This window comes from Medicago truncatula, chromosome 7, assembly GCF_003473485.1.
Source record: "Medicago truncatula cultivar Jemalong A17 chromosome 7, MtrunA17r5.0-ANR, whole genome shotgun sequence".
NCBI classification, from domain to species: Eukaryota; Viridiplantae; Streptophyta; class Magnoliopsida; order Fabales; family Fabaceae; genus Medicago; species Medicago truncatula.
The window spans coordinates 23954180-23970372 of NC_053048.1; the positions used below are offsets into that span (position 1 = coordinate 23954180).

Sequence of the window (16193 nt, forward strand, 5' to 3'; positions counted from 1 at the left end):
TTGAAATTAAATATATAAGTGATAAAAAGATAATAAAATTCTTTTAAAAAAAAGATAATAAAATTAAATGGAACTGTTAAAAAAAAATTATATGAAAAGAAAACATATTGAAATATAATATTAAAAAATAAAAGAAAAGGTTTCCAGCGTGAGTTGAAAAGAGGTGCTTGTGAAATATATTGTCGAGAAGTAGTTTTTTAAAGTGGCATTCAACAACTTTTGGCCAAAGCTCATTCCATTCAATTTTATGCATTAAAAAAAGTTCCTTTCTAGTAAGTACTTAATTGATATTGTGTTTGACCTAACTTCTCCTTAAAAATGTAGAGAAGTAAAAAAAAAAGTCGGGTCAAACGGTATCTTAATCTCCTACAACGGCAGTGTAGAAGCAACTGAATTGGAAGAAAATTGAAAAATAGTTAAAAATAAAAAAATTGGAAAATAGTTAAAAGTTTTTAAAAATATAAAAATTGGAAAATAGTTAAAAAAAATCGGTGAGGTAGCACTCGACCAAGCAACACTAAAAAAAGTTATATGCATCAGCATAACAAAAACACAAACAGACGGACATAAAATATTACTCTAAACCTCAATGTGTGTGTGTATATTCGCGAGGTTTAAGAAAGGAAATAGAAGTATTTGATATCATTAAATGACAACGTGAATAAAAATATTTGTGAGGTTGTGATGATTAAACAATATTGAAATTAAAATAATTGATAGTGTGTTTGACTTGACTTCTCCTTAAAAATGTAGAGAAGTTGGAAAAAAAAGCCGGGTCAAACGATACATTAATCTCCCACCACGACAATGTAGAAGCAACTGAATTTGGGTGAAAAAATTGAAAAATAGTTAAAAGTTATTAAAAATATAAAAATTATAAAATAATTAAAAAAAATGGTGAGGGGCAAAATGGGAAATGCACCCTAAAAATGATGAGGTGGCACTAACCACACCCCATCAATAGGAAATTACAAAAATGTTCCTTTTAGGGGCAAAATGGTAATATCATAAGCATTTAATTTTATAATATATAGATGATGTGAGTTACCGAACTTGTTTTATATGCTTTATTTTTCATGTTTCTTTCTTGAGAATTGATGTTCCCACATATAGTATGGCTGTGCCACACCAGTAAAATACGAAAATACCCTTCGGCAGTTAACTGTCGAAATTTTTAGTAAACCGGCGGCAGCTAACTACCGAGGATTTCCTCGGCAGTTAACTGCCGAGGAAAACTGAACATAACCAGAACGCAGAAACTCAGTTTTCTTCATTGTTCAAAAATCTTCCAAACCATCCAACTTCTCCAAAATCGTTTTTTCAGCAAAATCAAGTTTATCATCTCCATTTAATCACAAGTAAGTATCTTGACTCATTTTTTATCATAATGTTAGTTTGGGTAGGTTTTTTTTTTTTAAAAAAATGGTAGTTTTCATGTGGTTAGGGTTGATGTAGGAATTGAATTTTTTATGAGTGCATGTAGTTTATAATTGAATGTAGTTGGTTTAATTGATGATTGAATGATGTTAGGGTATAATGTGGTTTTGAATGGTGGCAAAATAACACATTTTGAGTATGTTTGATACTTTGCACACAAAGTGTTTGATAAAATGTGTCTGTCGCGCCATTTTTCGGATGTCAAGGCCATTTGATTAGCTTTTGACTCACTTTTTATCTCACGACTGAACAAATTTTTTTTAAGGGGAAAAAGTTCCAAACCACCCATTTTGAAGAGATTTAGGGTTTGGGGGTTGGTTATATTTAGGGAAGGTATTAGCACCCTAAATATTCGTAGTACTCTACGAGAACCTCTTGATTTTATTTAACTTTTTGTGCTTAAACTTGCTTGCTTTTAAAGAGATGAAAATGGAATTGAATGATGAGCTGAAAAAGAAAAGAAAATTGATTTTAATTGAAGAGAAAAAAGAAAAATGTTTTTTAGTTGAAAGTTGAAAAGAAAAAAAAGAAAATTGTTTTTTAATTGATTTGGAAGGACAAGGTCCTCTGCCTACGTACCCGTGAGGGATCAAAACCTCGTAGTTTGGGGTAGAAATTGACGTTTGATTTGTTTGGTGTTTTTTATATGTTTTGAGAAAGGTTTTGAAATAAAAAGCCAAATGGCAAATGAGAATTGATTCGTGTTTTTTAGATTGAAGAAAATTGACTTGAAGTTGAATTAGAATTGATTTGAAATTTGATTAAGAAAAATAAAAAGAACGATCACTTGATTTGAGAATCAAGGTTTGTAATGAAAAAAATATTTTTTGTGATTTGTTATTTGAATGTTTTTGTTGTTTTTGCATAATAACTGAAAATTAAACTAATAGAGCAATAAAAAATAAAAGTGTGTGGGTGTGAAGAAAAGATTGTTAGTTTACGTTAGTTCAACAAGATAAATAGTATTTAATATATATAGGACCAGAACACTCTGGAGAACAAAAATATAATATTAACAATTAACTTAGGACCAGAGCACTCTGGATTAATTTAATTAACAATGACCAGAGCACTCTGGAGAATAATTAAATTAAATTAAAAAAAAATATAATATTAATAGTTAATATAGGACCAGAGCACTCTGGATTAATTTAATTAACAAGGACCAGATTGTTCTGGAGAATAATTAAATTAAACAAAAATAAAATATCAACAGTTAATTTAGGACCAGAGCACTCTGGATTAATTTAATTAACAAGGACCAGATTGTTCTGGAGAATAATTAAATTAAACAAAAATAAAATATTAACAGTTAATTTAGGACCAGAGCACTCTGGATTGAAGTGTGTATTGTAGTGTAAAATAAATTAAAAGACATATATATATATATATATATATATATATGTATATATATAGAGAGAGAGAGAGAGAGAGAGAGAGAGAGAGAGGAAGAAATGAAAAGGAAAAGAACAAGGAGGAAAGAAAGAGAAAAGGGAGATGATTTACCTTTGTGGGAGAGTAGAAGAAAGAAAGAAAAGGAAAAAAAAAAAACAAGGGTTGTTTTGTTTGATTTTTTTTGTTTGTTTTGGTAATGATGGCTTGTTGTTTTTTGTTTGATTTTTGTTTGTTTGTTTGTTGATGGTGATGAGAAAGAAAAAAAGGCTTTGTTAGAAAGTAGTGAGCACCTTCACTTTGAGAGAGATTCAATTCTTTGTGTGTAAGCCTCCCCTTTTACCATTGAGGTATGCTTGTATTTATAGAGGTGAAAGACTTGGAGCTTCACAGACAAAAACAGCTGTGTTTTCCTTGTTAAAAACAGCCCATGTGCTTATGTTTTTGTTGCTTGGAGCGCAAGAATGAGAAAAAAGTGAATTTTGTTCATGCAGAACGTTCTGGAACTTCCAATTTGCAAAGAGAAAAGGTGGACACGTGAATGCAAGCTGTAGAAGTTTGGAGGCCACTTGTTTTTACAGCTGTTTGGCACTTCTTTGAAAGCTACAAGTGCTGTCCTTTGTTGCTTTGAGAGCAAGAGTGTCCAAGTTGTAAAATTTGCCACATGGAGAATGTTCTTAAGAACATTCTTGTTGTTCCTTTCCTTTTTGAGACAACCACACGTGATGAAAAAACAGTTGTGATCTGGTGGCAACATGAGGGAACATGATGATGTCATTCTTATCCCTTTGAAGTTCCACCAGAATGTTCTCAAGAACGTTCTTTTAGTTCCATGCACTTTTGAAGCAAAACGTGTGGTGTTGTGCAACTGTAATCTAATGGCATATTTGATGGGACATAATGAGGTCACTTTATTTCGCTCGCAGTACGACCAAAACGTTCTGGAGAACGTTCTGGTAGACTATTCTTGATGAATTTTCATTTTATGCCTTTTTAATAAAAATAAAAACAAACAACATAATAAAATAATGATAATAATAATAACGAAAAGGACTAGAATAAAATGACTAAAAACAGTGGTAAAAAAAATGAACAAAAAATGAGGTATTTAAAATACGTCTCTGCCGAATTTTTTCCTAAAAAGGCAAACAATTCCGGGCCAAAAGACAAATGAAATGTGATCTTAGGTCAAAAATTGTGGTATGACAGTGTCAATGACAATTTTATTGATTATTTAGTTAGTTTAGGTATTGGATACGATCTTGATTGTAATTCGAAAACGTGTATGTTGAATTAAGTTGAATGCATATTGAAAAAGTGTATATTGAATTAGGTTGAATGTGTATATTGAATTATGTTTAGTTTAGGTTGAATGTGTATGATAATGCATTTGATTTTTTGCGTTTGAATGTTAATGATAATGTGTATGATAATGTTTAGGTTCAATCAATGTCTTTATTTTGGTAAAGTGGTTTAATGTGAAAGCGGTTATGTTTAGGTTGAATGTGAAAGTGTAGATTTTGTTTAGGTTTACTGTTTGTTGATAAAGTGGTTGAATGGTATTAATTTTTTATTTTTATTTTTTGTAGATATGGCCGATCAGGACCCCATTGATCCATCGAAGATGATTGGTGGTAGGCGTGCCATGACTCAGAGCCACCGCAGGGAGAGACAGAGTGGCCACATTCCAAAGAGGGGTAGAGGTCGGAGGGGAGATGGCTCAGGAAGCTCTCAGGCTACACAGCCTGAGGAGTCACAGGTTGTTGACCCGTCACAACCTGTTGACCAAACTGGGGTGGAGTACCTGAACTATCAGGATCAGGTACAGCATGATGTGACGGATGGTGGATATGACCAGGATCATATACCACATCAGCAGGATGCAGGAGACGAGGATGACATTGCAGCAGCTGCTGCACCGGAGGTGTTACCTACGGACCCTCCCTTTCCTGGTGGACCGGCTGACTTGTCCTTGCTCCACTCTTATGCCGGTCATGTGGCGTTGCCACTCTGGTATAATTCAAATAATGTAAGTGTATTTTTTTAATTGTTTTTTCTTTATGTTAAAATATTTTCTTTAATTTAAATGTGTGTTTGTTTAATTATTATATCCACTTTTATATGTGTTTTTTTTAATTGGTTTTTCTTTATGTTAAAATATTTTCTTTAATTTAAATGTGTGTTTGTTTAATTATTAAATCCACTTTTATATGTGTTTTTTTTAATTGGTTTTTCTTTATGTTAAAATATTTTCTTTAAATGTGTGTTTGTTTTTATTATTATATCCACCTCTATATGTGTTTTTTTAATTCTTTTTCTTTATGTTTAATTATTTTCTTTAAATGTGTGTTTGTTTTAATTATTATATACACTGTTATACATTGTTATGTGTTTTTATGTTTAATTATTATATCCATATTTATTTTTCTATTATTTCAGGTTCGTAAGACCCGCGTGCTTAAACCGATTAATCATGGGGCGAAGATTCTCACTCTCGGACGCCCTAACGGGAATGAGAATTGGTTTTGGGATGCGCTTCCGCAGAGCGGGCTACATGATTTGGTCTACTTGGGGTACTCCACCGTGCCTCATGCCCTGCTGCTTACTTTATGCGAGAGGTGGCATCCGGAGACCAGCACCTTCCACATGCCGATGGGGGAGATGACTGTGACATTGGATGATGTCGCATGTCTCACGCATCTTCCTATTGAGGGGCGGATGTTGGACCATGGGAAGAAGATGCCCAAACATGAGGGAGCGGCACTGCTGATGACGTATCTGGGTGTGGCCCAGCATGAGGCTGAGAAGATTTGCAACCAGGAGTACGGTGGGTACATTAGCTACCCCAGGCTGAGGGACTTCTATACCTCGTACCTTGGTAGGGCCAACGTATTGGCGGGTACGGAGGATCCTGAGGAGGTTGAGGAGCTGGCGAGGGTCAGGACATACTGCGTCCGGTGTTACCTTCTGTACTTGGTCGGATGCTTGTTGTTTGGCGATAGAAGCAACAAGCGCATCGAGCTGATATATTTGACGACCATGGCGGACGGCTACGCAGGGATGCGTAATTATTCCTGGGGAGCTATGACCCTCGCCTACCTATACGGCGAGTTGACGGATGCATGTAGGCCTGGACACAGAGCGCTTGGGGGGAGCGTGACACTGCTCACTGTAAGAAAACTGAAATTTTATATTTATGTTAACTTTATTTTTTTGTGAACTTTTAATTTTTTGTTATATTTTTCCGTGCGTAATAATTTATAAATGTTATTTGTTTGGTTTGTGCAGGCATGGTTTTTGGCGCATTTTCCAGGGTTTTTCAGTGTTGATCTCAACACTGACTACCTGGAAAACTATCCGGTTGCAGCGAGGTGGAAGCTCCAGAAGGGTCATGGGGAGGGGATCACGTATCGGTCACTGCTCGATCGTATACAGTTAGATGATGTATGCTGGCGGTCGTACGAGGAGCACAGAGAGATCCAGGACTTCGAGGAGGTTTTCTGGTATTCTTGATGGATTATGTGCGGCGTCCGTAGGGTGTACCGTCACTTGCCCGAGAGGGTTTTGAGGCAGTACGGATACGTGCAGACCATCCCCAGACATCCGACTGATGTTAGGGACCTCCCCCCGCCTTCCATTGTGCAGATGTTCGTCGACTTCCGCACTCACACGCTTAAGGCGGACGCTCGGGGTGAGCAGGCAGGAGAGGATACATGGCGGGTGGCGGATGGCTATGTCCTGTGGTACACTAGGGTGTTTCACCCTCATATCTTGCCACCTATTCCAGGAGATCTTCCGAGGCCTGCAAATGAAGAGCAGATCATTGCAGAGCAGTGGCAGCGGTATGAGGCGAGAAGCTCGCCTGACACCTATGACATGGTTAGTGGCGCTGTTGCCTACGCTGATGAGCAGTTAGGCCAGGAGGAGGTCATGAGCATGACCCCTCAGCAGTGGTTTGAGGCCATGACCCATATGAGGGAGCAGATCGCGCCGATTTTTACCAGGAGGAGAGCCCAGAGGCCGAGGAGGAGGCACCATCATCAGGATCAGGACCAGTAGTACTATTTTTCTTTTTTAGGACTTATTTTTTAGTTTTAGTCTTTTGATGACATTGAGTTATGTATATTTGTATATTTGTATATTTCTACTTTGATGACATTATTTTTAATTTCATGGGCTTTTTTTACTTTGTTTAATGTGCAAATATAGGTTGCTTTGGAAGATTAACATTTGTTCATTAAAAACATAAAACATAAAAATAAGTTGATAGTAGGAAAAATAGGGATGAGAAACAATTATTTTGTTTCAAATAGTAGAACTTAAGAGAAAAATATAAATTAAATAGATCTAATTTATAGTAAACATGAAAGCTGATGACAATGGCCGGAAATGGTATCTAAAAATGATAGGTGCTGCACAAAGGACAACTCTTTCCATAGTTTCAGATCAAGAGATAAGAGAGGAAAAGAGAGTGTAAGGTGAAGACCTTAACTTGGCTCTTGAGAGAGAGAGGAGTGTAAATACTTAGACTCAATGAAAATTAAAGTTTGTTCTTGTAACTTCATGTATTGATAATAAGCAATTTTCAATGAGACGTGATCGTTACTTTTTTCTAAGAGTGTAGTAGTAGATTTGAGAGAACTTGAGAATTTTGTGAAGTTTTGGATGTTCAATTTTCCTCGGCAGTTAACTACCGAGGTTTTACTCGGCACCTAACTGCCGCCGGATTCTTAAAAACTTCGGCAGTTAACTGCCGTCGGTTTCCTAAAAACTTCGGTAGCAAACTGCTGAGGGGCATTTTGATACTTTACTCGTGTGGCACAGCCAAACAACATGTGGGAACAACAATTCTCTTCTTTCTTTTTCATTTATCCAAAAGAGGGTGAGAATGTTTGAAAATTATCTCATCATGTTATGATAACACACAATATTATAAAAAGAGGCAATGTTGCTGTAAACTTATATATTGTATTATAAACTTTCCTTTTACTAATTTTTATAAGGTTAATTCTTTAATAAAGTGTACTAGGAGATATCATTTGCAAATAATTGCTAGAAGAAGTAGTTTGAAGTGTCAATAATGGTAAAAAAATAAAATAATAAGTATGCTTTTTAATTGGAAATTTAGATCAAATTTATTTTACTCTCTTTTGGCATTGTTAATTTTTATTGTGATAATTTGAGGCATTAAATTTGTTTTAGATGCTTAATCCTATAAGTTGAAATTTTATTTTTTAAAAAGATGATGCAAATTTTTGTCATCTTTTCATTCATGTTATCAGGGTCGTCCCAATAAAATTTGAGGCTCTGCCCTAATATAAAAAAATGAATCCCTGATAAAAATAAATTAGGGGTAAGTTGAACAATTATAAATTAACAATTAGAAAATTTTAGTTGATAATTAAAATCACATTATTAACAATAAGAGATACTTTGGATGATTGTTCAATAAATCCCTCAAAGACTCACATTTTCTGAAATAGTTGATCGAGAAGTACAACCTGATTGTAGTTTACATACACACAAAAAATGCCGATTGGGAAATATTTGAGGGGCTTACGAGCATTCCAAGGGGCATATTGACCAACCATCAAATATTTGAGGCCCCATAAATTGAAGGCACAACTTCATAGAGCTAGTTGCACATGTCAAAGGCCGGCCCTGCATATAATGACAACACACAATAGCATTCAAAGAGATAATGTCATCGAAAATGTAGGGTTTGGATTTGGTGTTGTAGAAAAAGCATGTTGTTTCACGTTGTAACGAATTAGGACCGTCATATTGTAATGTGTGGCTGAGATGGTTTATAGTGAATTTGTAACTGCGTTAAACTGAACCGTCTGATTGCAAATGTGTGGCTGAGATTGTTTACAGCGTGCTTTTTCTACAGCAGGCAAACCCATCTAGAAAATGTATAGCCTATTGTAAATTTTCTCTTACTACTTTTCACAACTTAAAAGTCTTTAAAAGTCTTTAATGAAGTGTATTGTGAGATATCGCTTGCAACTTCAAAGGCATGTACAAGTCCATCATGACAAAAACATATACTTAAGGTTGAACCATAAAAAGTTCTTCATCTTGGTAGTTTTTATATTTACTTATACTTAAATGTATGAAAGGAGGAATGAAGGAGGCAATTATATAACTTGAATCTTATGATACTTAAAAATGGAAATGTTGTCAATAGTAGTTATTTGAGTTTGTTGGCGTTTTATTCTTTGCAAGAATGGTAAAGTAAGTTGATTTTGTTTATTCTGATTAATTTTCAACCAGTTTTGAAGCCAGTTTTAATTTTGATTTGTGACAATTAATTAAAGTTTATTTCAATAGGTGGGATTGGTTATATAGATCAAATGATATCCAGAGTTTTAGTCTTCTGTATATTTATATCTAATGGACTATTTGTGACCTACTCTCAAATCTTGTTCAAGGTGAGATTACTCAATCCTATTCCAGATGAGATTTTACCTTAGCTTGGAATTTTATTACTTTTTTTCCCTTCATTACTTCTATTTTTAAGCACCATTTCAGTTTTCTCACCTAAACTCATTTTTTCTACAAAGGTTTGCATTTTTACGCCTTATGATGAACATTCAATCCAAAATCGAACACGGGTCATCTTCCACCAATCAACCACGTGATTCTTGATTGAGTTGAAGCTGAAGTTAGAACAAATGTGATGGAACCTCATAACTTAGAAGAAGAAATGACGATCTCAGATCTCATTGAAGCTGTTTTTGTGAGTAGATATGTTGGACTCGGAGACAACATTGAAATGCCGAGACAAAAGCTTCAAGGGGAGCTTCAAATGGAGAAACTTGCAAGGTTACATGCTGAGAAAGAGTTTAAGAAAAGAGAGGAACCTTGTCCGAAAGATCAGGAATGTTATGAAGCTCTCTTGAAGAAATTGTTTGATGAAAGGCTTTTGCGTGCATCCAAGTAAAAGTTACTGTCTAGCTTCACTGTAATCAAATGTACACAGTATTACAACCGTGGTTCCAAAGTTCATTCTGATAGTATGTTTATAGTACACTTTTTTAAAAAATAAAATTGTGTAACATAAACATACGTAATTTATGGTGTGGTGTGAAATGTGAAAAAAAATGAGTACGACATATAATTTTGGATTCAGGTATAACGAAAAACCTATAGATTTCTGCATTTGGTTTCTGAGAGAATCACTATCAGATAAAAGGAATTTTGGGCCACTCAAAAATAAAGAGGATGTGTTAAATAAGAGATTTTGCTTTTTCTCAATATTATATTATGGTAGAAGAGAGGAGACCAAACCTGTAAAATGTTATTGAATGAATCTGAAAAGATTGTGCTAAAATTAATGTTACTAATTGAAAATTGAGGATAAAAATTTTCCAAATGCAATGAACGGCAACAAAAAAGATGTGCTATCATTCTCACTTTTCAAGATTACACAGGTACAAGCATTTTGATAGCATTAGATTTTTGTGCCAGGATAAAAACACTCGATGCTATTTTCCTTGATCTTGTAATGAAAATTGTGAATCTTCACAGGTGCAATTCCATGTTGTGTTTGTTTATGCAACACCATCAACTGCATAATAAGATCGCCAACAAAACAAAGTCAATGGAAGTTAATACTTTGATCTGATTTAATCAATAATGCATTGCAACAGAAAGTGGTTGCTACATAACCCCAAGATAAAGATAAATCCAAGGAATTAGTGCAAACTAAAAGCATGAACAATTAGCAGTTTCAGTATCACAATTACGACATAATTGAACATTGAAAGATAACAATCATAACTTCTTTTTCTCCCTTTTCCTTAATCTTGTAGCGGCCAGAACATGCATTAACAATGCCACTGATGATAGATAATTTGATTGATTAAAAATGTGAAGTTGGAAGAGTGGCAAAAGACTATTCCTTGTTCATTCAGTAAGAAAGATAATAGATAGATCAAACACGAAAAACAGACAACTTGCGTAAGAACAGAAAAACCTTCACTTATTTCAAGCCTAATATTACTTTTTCTTTATAAAACATGTTCACTATCAATTCTTCAATTATAGGTAAATTTATAAATCAAAAAGGCACTTCCAAAAAAATTGGTTGAAGGTAAAAAAGGAATCATTTAATGGGTATCAAACTCTATAAGGAGAGTCAGGAGCCAGTAGGTTCAAGATATGCCCTTGGAAGAGAAATTTCATGGAAACAGGAACTGTAAGTTCATAAATACAAGGACTCGTTCTTAGCTACATGCTTGACTAAGGGAAAGTAGTGGCAAAGTTTACTCAATCAAAATGTAAAATGCCAGTTTTGTGAGAGGCTCAGAAGTCAAGAGTGTTGATCTCTTCCAAGTATTACACACCAATTTAAGTGTTGATGTCCATAAATGGAAGTCAAAGAGAGGTTGTTTTCATTAAGATTATTTTTACTCCATTAAAATTTTCAAAAACATGTAGAATCATAGGTTCACCTCAAGTATACAACTATACCTGTCCATGCACGTCTTTTGCCAAACCAGTGGCCAATGGTTCAGCCTTGACCAAAATGTCAGCAAGGTACTCCATCTCTAAGATAATAGCTGGCTTCTCTTCATTCAAATAAATATCCTTATGGTCAAGTGCAATGAATGCACAACCCTGTAATAGGAACAGATAAATAAAGAACAAAAAAAATATTGAAATTGATTTGAAAAAGAGTCAAGTTAATACTATCTTACATATTCTGACGTTAGTGTATAGCAATAGTGCAGGAAGTCTAAAACATCATTTGAAGAGCCATTAGCAGCAACTTGAAGAAAAGAGATATCATCTATCATTATAGTGGCAAATTTCATGTTGTCTTGAGGTAGTGCCTTGATCACGCTTTCTATTTTCTCAAATACAGCAGCAAAACCGTTGTGATTGGGTTTCCCTTCATCTAGTCATCGATAAAAATGATATTACTCAGTCATTTATACAGTCCATCATACACTAAAACAAAATATCAATATCTGGTAACTTCACCCAGTTAAAATCACAAAATATTAATTAGAAAAGGGGCACGCCTATCTTGGTTGTGTTTCAAGCACAAATTCCATTTTTCGAAACAGTTATGCATGGAATGACATGTTTGCAGAACCTAATATGGCATCCTTTATAAGTTAGAGTCATTTCAAAATAGCTTTTATAAAAATTTATGGTTACAACCTTCACGATTTCAAAGTTTAAGATAAAATAGTTAGGGGAATATTTTGGGCATTATGTGAAAGGGTAAGTCAAAAAGTGGATCCCTAAGAAGAGGCATCTTACTATACTTTTTCTTTGGGATAATATAGACTTTGTTGGCATATTCAGTACTGGATATGCACCGCTGTTCCATGATTGTGCACAATAGCACTATGGTCAACTACCTAGATCTCAGAATCATGAAGCTACTGCTATTTTCAAGTTGAGAGTTCACTTTAAAATCAAGGTCGGGGGTCAAGGAATCCGGTTTCTTACAAATACACTCCAATCGACAGGATCTTCGTAAAAATAATTATGCTTCCGATATAAGTTGATCTGTATGTTTCCAGCAGTAGGATCATGAGGGAAAGAACTTTTGTTGCTGGTTGTTGTCCTTACATTCACCTTGAAAAGAAGGAGTATTCTGAGGATGGGAGTCTATAGGACCCCTAAATTAACTACAATGTATGTATGTGAGGAAAAAGAACAGGAGCGTTGAAAAGAAGCATAAACTGGAGAGAGAAAATGAATTTTCCATGATATAATAACTCCTGAGTTGGTAGTAAGGAAGTGTTGTGTGTGTGATTCAGCAGACAGGGACATATTTAGGGTGAGTAGTAATTACTAATTACAGGAGGGAGGCTGGAATTGGGTGGGACTTTTCCTAAGTTTATATTTTCTTCTTTCGTTGTATTTTTGTTCTGTGTGTTACTTACTGTATTCAGGGTCTGCTATCACTTTGATACAACCCTTGATTCCATTAGCATACAACGTTTCTATATTGTTATACTTCATTCACTTTAGGTTCTAATCAACATGTATATAAATAAGATAAAGGGATTAGAGTTAAGCTTATCTAGTCATTTGAGAAAGTGATGGGTCTTTTGTGCGTACGGAGGTGCAGAGTTGCAGACCCTCAAAGTTATTTTATAGGGAAATCTATTAATAACATACAGGGTTCTTTCTGCGGAGGAGAATTGACCTAGTAAAACAGATTCTCACAAACCAGAGCCTGATTGAATTTGATCATTTCAGCACACTTATAATGGATCTATGGACCTTAGCTTAATTTTCTCTCTCTTTTAAGACGAGCATGCTTACACAGTGTACTCACCTTTCAATTATATTTATATACTATTTGAGTTACCTTCCACAACACAGTTTTAATGTTTTTCCCTAATGAACTATATCCCATTTCAGATTCGACTACTCTCCACAAAAACCCATTCCTCAAATTAGAGCCTAAAACGTACAGTATCTTGAAAGGATTACGATGCAAACCATTAATCTCTAACAATAGAAATTAAAGGGAAACACAAATTGATGGAAGGAAATATGAATATTATTCATGAAAAAACAAGAGATTACAGAGGAAACGTTCCTTCTGCCAGAGCCTAGTTCCTATAGAGAGCAATGTCCTCCATCCACAACTAACAAATAACCTCACACTCAAACATCCTCACTATTTGATAACATCGCACCATCAATAACTAACTCTTATTGGCACTCCTATGCTTATACCATGTAAGAAAAAAGTAAAGAGCAGAGGACGGATTTAACAAATTTGCTTGGATGGTAAGGACCGTGGGAAGGAAAGGGAAACATATAGAATCAAAGATTCAAGTGAGGAAAAGGTATGCAAGTGGGCATCCATAGACTTCACATGCATATCTAAAGGAGTTCTTGTAGATACGATTTAGTGGATTTAGACTTGGAAGGAAATAATTTGCAATTTTTAGTTTCAAGAAGAGATTGTTTCCTGCCTTAGACTATCTAATTTAACGACTAAAGAATAATGCAACTTTTATAAAAGATAAAATCCTTACTCGGCCCATATAGTTTCTACCCTAAGTTTAATATGACAAGCTGATAACAATTGAATATTATCGCAAAGGAGCCACCTTAGCGTTATTTAACTATGCCAAGCAAATGATAAGGACAAAATACCAAAGGAATGATAGAACAAAACAATGATACGCCTACCTGATTTTCTCACCTTGAAACTGCAACATAAGCATGTCAATGAAAAAGAATTTATTATTATCTCTTTGAGCAGCCAAGTTACAGCCCTACCACAGATACACAAGAAGATTGTCAAATACCATCCACCAAGAAATATAAATATGTTAGACACAAAATGCAGAATAGTCTGTTAAACAATTGACTAGAAAGTAATACAAGTTTATAACAATACACTATCAGTACGTCCAATCATATTTCACAGATGTACAATATTTATATGATTGAAAGTATAAGTAAAACTTATTTATACTTTCTGGTGATTAATTATGAAAATTAAATTTCTTCTGCCTTTGTCGATATGATTATGCCATACAAGAATTGCTCCATAGTCCCATTTTGCACTACTGTCCTTAAAGGCACAAGTATTCATTTGAATCACACTGTGATGCAAATATTTGGTCTGTTTTGTATTTAACATTCAGTAACTAAAGTATTAGTTTCACTAATAAAGAAATACAACAGCATACAACACCAGAGCCAAAAACCATATAAAAAATATATAATGGGAGTACCATATTCAATTTCTAACTGAAACAATCATCGGTCAAACTTTACCTAACTCAGGGTCAAAATTTGAACTATCGGGTATTTACAGTTATTAAAGTAATACTCATAGTAATTGTAGTTATAATTGGATTCAATTAAATTACAACTAATAAACTTTTTCTTAATTAATCAAAATGTCTTTCAACATGTTCCAAGCCAGGCAATTCAAACTTATGAAGCACAAACACATACATAGATACCTGACCGAGCACATACACTGACATAGACACCGATAAATAATTTGAGCAAATGACATGATTCAATGTAATCACATGTGTTGGTGACAGTGTCAGTATCGATACCCCTTTCCATTAGAAGTGTCCCGGCTAACAACAACAAAAACAACAAAAATTGAACATTTTAATGAAAACAGAAGATACCCAAATTCCCAAAATTGAAAAATAAAAAAACATAAACATACACACAAACAAAGACAACAATGATGCATAATGCAAATGTAGAGAGAGAGAGAGAGAGATTACAATTTTTCTGAGAACGCGATCGTAGTGGGAGAAAGGATGAGAGAGTGCGAGGAAGATAACAGATGAAGAAGGGTGAGAAGAGAAAGAGCGTTTGAAGATATGGTGAAGAACGAAAGCAGCGCTTGTATCAACAGTGTCTTCAACAAGCACGAATTGACCATAGAGGTTGTTGTTGTTGTTGTTAAACCCTAATGATTCATTCAGAAGGTTCAATTCTTTCTGTTCCATCGTGTCTTTTCTTTTCTTCTGGTAAATAAAATTAAGAGATAAATAAGTAAAACACAGTTCTGAATGTATGAATCAAATTAGAAGTGAAATTAGCAAAGAAGAAAGAAAGAGTAATTTTCAAACTAACCTTAAATCTTGTTTTTCCTTTTTCCTCAATGAAAAATCATCAGAGAGAGAAGAACTAGAGGAGAAATGGAGGTTGGATTGGTGGTACTAGTGACTGACTGGCGTGGGCGGCGCGCGCGGCAGAGATGGTGGTGGTGGGAGGACGTGGCGGATTGTTGGTGGTGTGGTGGTTGGTTAGGGTCACTGCAGAAGGGTGGAAGAAAGAAAGAAGGATATAAGTGAAGCAATGTTTTGGTCCTCGAATTAGTATATTTTAGGCCAGGTTTTTTTTTTCAATCTTAGATGAAGTGGTTAGCAATTGAAATGAAATTTACACAAAATTGTTAAGTTTTGGGGTTCGAAATTAGACCACGACATCCGCTTTTGCAATTTTGTTATTTGTTAGTTGAACTAAGACTTTTAGATTAGACTAAGGTCTTTTAATTCCATCTTTTGTTTGACAATTTGATTTCATTATGTTGGATTTATTTTTTTTGAAACAATAAATAATATTAAACATGCTGATCTCTGTTCAAGACAAACAAAGACCGGTGAAACTGAGAATACAAACAAAATGCGCCGTATATAGGCGGAACACCCGAAAATAAACATCCTAGAAATACCCCTGAAGAAAACAACCACCAAAATACACATCATCATCTAAAACTGGCCCCTTCAAGAAAACAACCACTGAAAAACCATAAAAAGCCCAAAACCAAAACTTGAGTCAAAGAACTGACTTTCGATCTCGAAACAAAAGTGATCAGCCAACCAGACTTTAGGACCAAA

The 16193-nt window shown here is 34.6% G+C and overlaps 2 protein-coding genes across 3 annotated transcripts; one reads left to right on the top strand and one right to left on the bottom strand.

The window, feature by feature from the left end:
- Positions 1-5660: 5660 nt before the first annotated feature.
- Positions 5661-6714, top strand: LOC112416264 (protein MAINTENANCE OF MERISTEMS-like). The gene is made up of 2 exons (XM_024769498.2): positions 5661-6000; positions 6118-6714. The coding sequence occupies exons 1-2, from the start codon at positions 5869-5871 to the stop codon at positions 6340-6342; spliced, it is 357 nt and encodes a 118-aa protein (XP_024625266.1). The 5' UTR covers positions 5661-5868; the 3' UTR covers positions 6343-6714.
- A 3397-nt stretch (positions 6715-10111) lies between these two features.
- On the bottom strand, positions 10112-15686 carry LOC25499938 (elongator complex protein 6). Of its 2 annotated transcripts, none has more exons than XM_039828231.1 (6): positions 15427-15686; positions 15072-15317; positions 14005-14090; positions 11535-11734; positions 11308-11454; positions 10112-10402 (listed from the first exon to the last, which is right to left on the bottom strand). In XM_039828231.1, the coding sequence occupies exons 2-6, from the start codon at positions 15230-15232 to the stop codon at positions 10286-10288; spliced, it is 711 nt and encodes a 236-aa protein (XP_039684165.1). In that variant the 5' UTR covers positions 15233-15317; positions 15427-15686; the 3' UTR covers positions 10112-10285. The 2 variants fall into 2 exon arrangements, with proteins under 2 accessions (XP_039684165.1, XP_024625843.2); XM_024770075.2 differs by having other exon boundaries at positions 14018-14090; positions 15427-15685.
- Between the last annotated feature and the right edge of the window lie 507 nt (positions 15687-16193).